Source organism: Panthera uncia, chromosome B1 (assembly GCF_023721935.1).
Source record: "Panthera uncia isolate 11264 chromosome B1, Puncia_PCG_1.0, whole genome shotgun sequence".
NCBI classification, from domain to species: Eukaryota; Metazoa; Chordata; class Mammalia; order Carnivora; family Felidae; genus Panthera; species Panthera uncia.
Window position 1 is genome coordinate 148478475 of NC_064811.1, and position 1153 is coordinate 148479627.

General features: G+C 38.9%; 1 protein-coding gene across 5 annotated transcripts in view; it reads left to right on the forward strand.

Moving 5' to 3' along the window:
- Positions 1-267, forward strand: part of ADAM29 (ADAM metallopeptidase domain 29) — a 76365-nt gene extending 76098 nt beyond the window's left edge. For 2 of the 5 annotated variants that reach the window (XM_049631352.1, XM_049631353.1), the window contains one exon: positions 25-267. In XM_049631352.1, the coding sequence (XP_049487309.1) occupies positions 25-238 (214 nt within the window). In that variant the 3' untranslated portion in view covers positions 239-267. The other 3 variants (XM_049631355.1, XM_049631356.1, XM_049631354.1) reach the window with 2 other exon arrangements.
- Positions 268-1153: the final 886 nt, after the last annotated feature.

Here is a 1153-nt window from a genome sequence, read left to right on the forward strand (position 1 = left end):
GGCTCCTTCAAGACAAGAGAGTAGGGCTCCTTCAAGACAAGAGAGTAAGGCTACTTTAAGACAAGAGAGTAGGGCTCCTTCAAGACAAGTGAGTAAGATTTCAACTCAATCTGCAAAACAACAAAAAGCTCAACCCTCAAAACCACCACAAAGACTTCAGAGTCAAGCTAGCCTATCATTTCAACAGGGTAAAGGTGGGAAACAAAGGCCATCACTAGTAAAAAATGTACCCAAATAAGTATGCATTAAACAAGGTTCTTCCTGGAATGTTTCTACTTGTTCTTCATTATTTTAAACAATTAGAAGATCCATTTTGCCTAAAATTTCTTTCTTTATATTTTCTGGGAAAAAGCATGGCACATGGGTTGTGTACCAGTTTTCAAGTTACACAGCTTCAAATCCCCTTCCCATTTTGTACACTTCATCACAGGGACCGTATTCTGCTGTACCAGGCCCTCTTCCTATAGGGATCTGCAATAAGGGGAATGAGTGAGAGTTTGGAAACCTGGGAGATCTGTTTGCTTCCTGTATGTCAATAACACTTCAATAACATGTTTTACACTGTCAGTTATACTTCGTTTACATATTTTTTCACTAAAATATTTATTGAAAATACTTATTTCTTTACTTATTTATGTATATTTTTTAAATTCACTGCAGACCAACTTCACTGTCATCCAGCATCAGTGTGTTATCCTGAGAGGTCCGAGTTGCAGATCGTTGAGCTTCCTACCAGTATCCCAAATCTTCTGCACCAGCTTAGCACTACCTACTGTCAGAGTTCTGGGTCTCAGATCCACGCAGTCAGACCTACAGTCTTCTAGATTTCAGTAACCCTCAAGCTCTTCCCTTTGATCCTTAGCTCCTTGAAAGAAATCACCTTTTAACAGTTAGTATTTCATACCTGCTAACAAGTTAGTAGCACATGACTCCCTTTTCTTGTTCTTCAATATCTATTTACCCAATTCTTGTACTTAATTCTATCCCTCTAAAATTACTGATGTGTTTTTACTTTTTCTTTTTGTAATGTAATTTATTTTTGAGAAAGTGTGAGAGACAGAGTGCGAGCTTGGGAGGATTAGAAAGAGAGAGAGAGAGACAGAATCCAAACCAGACTCCAGGCTCTGAGCTGTCAGCACAGAGCCTGATGTGG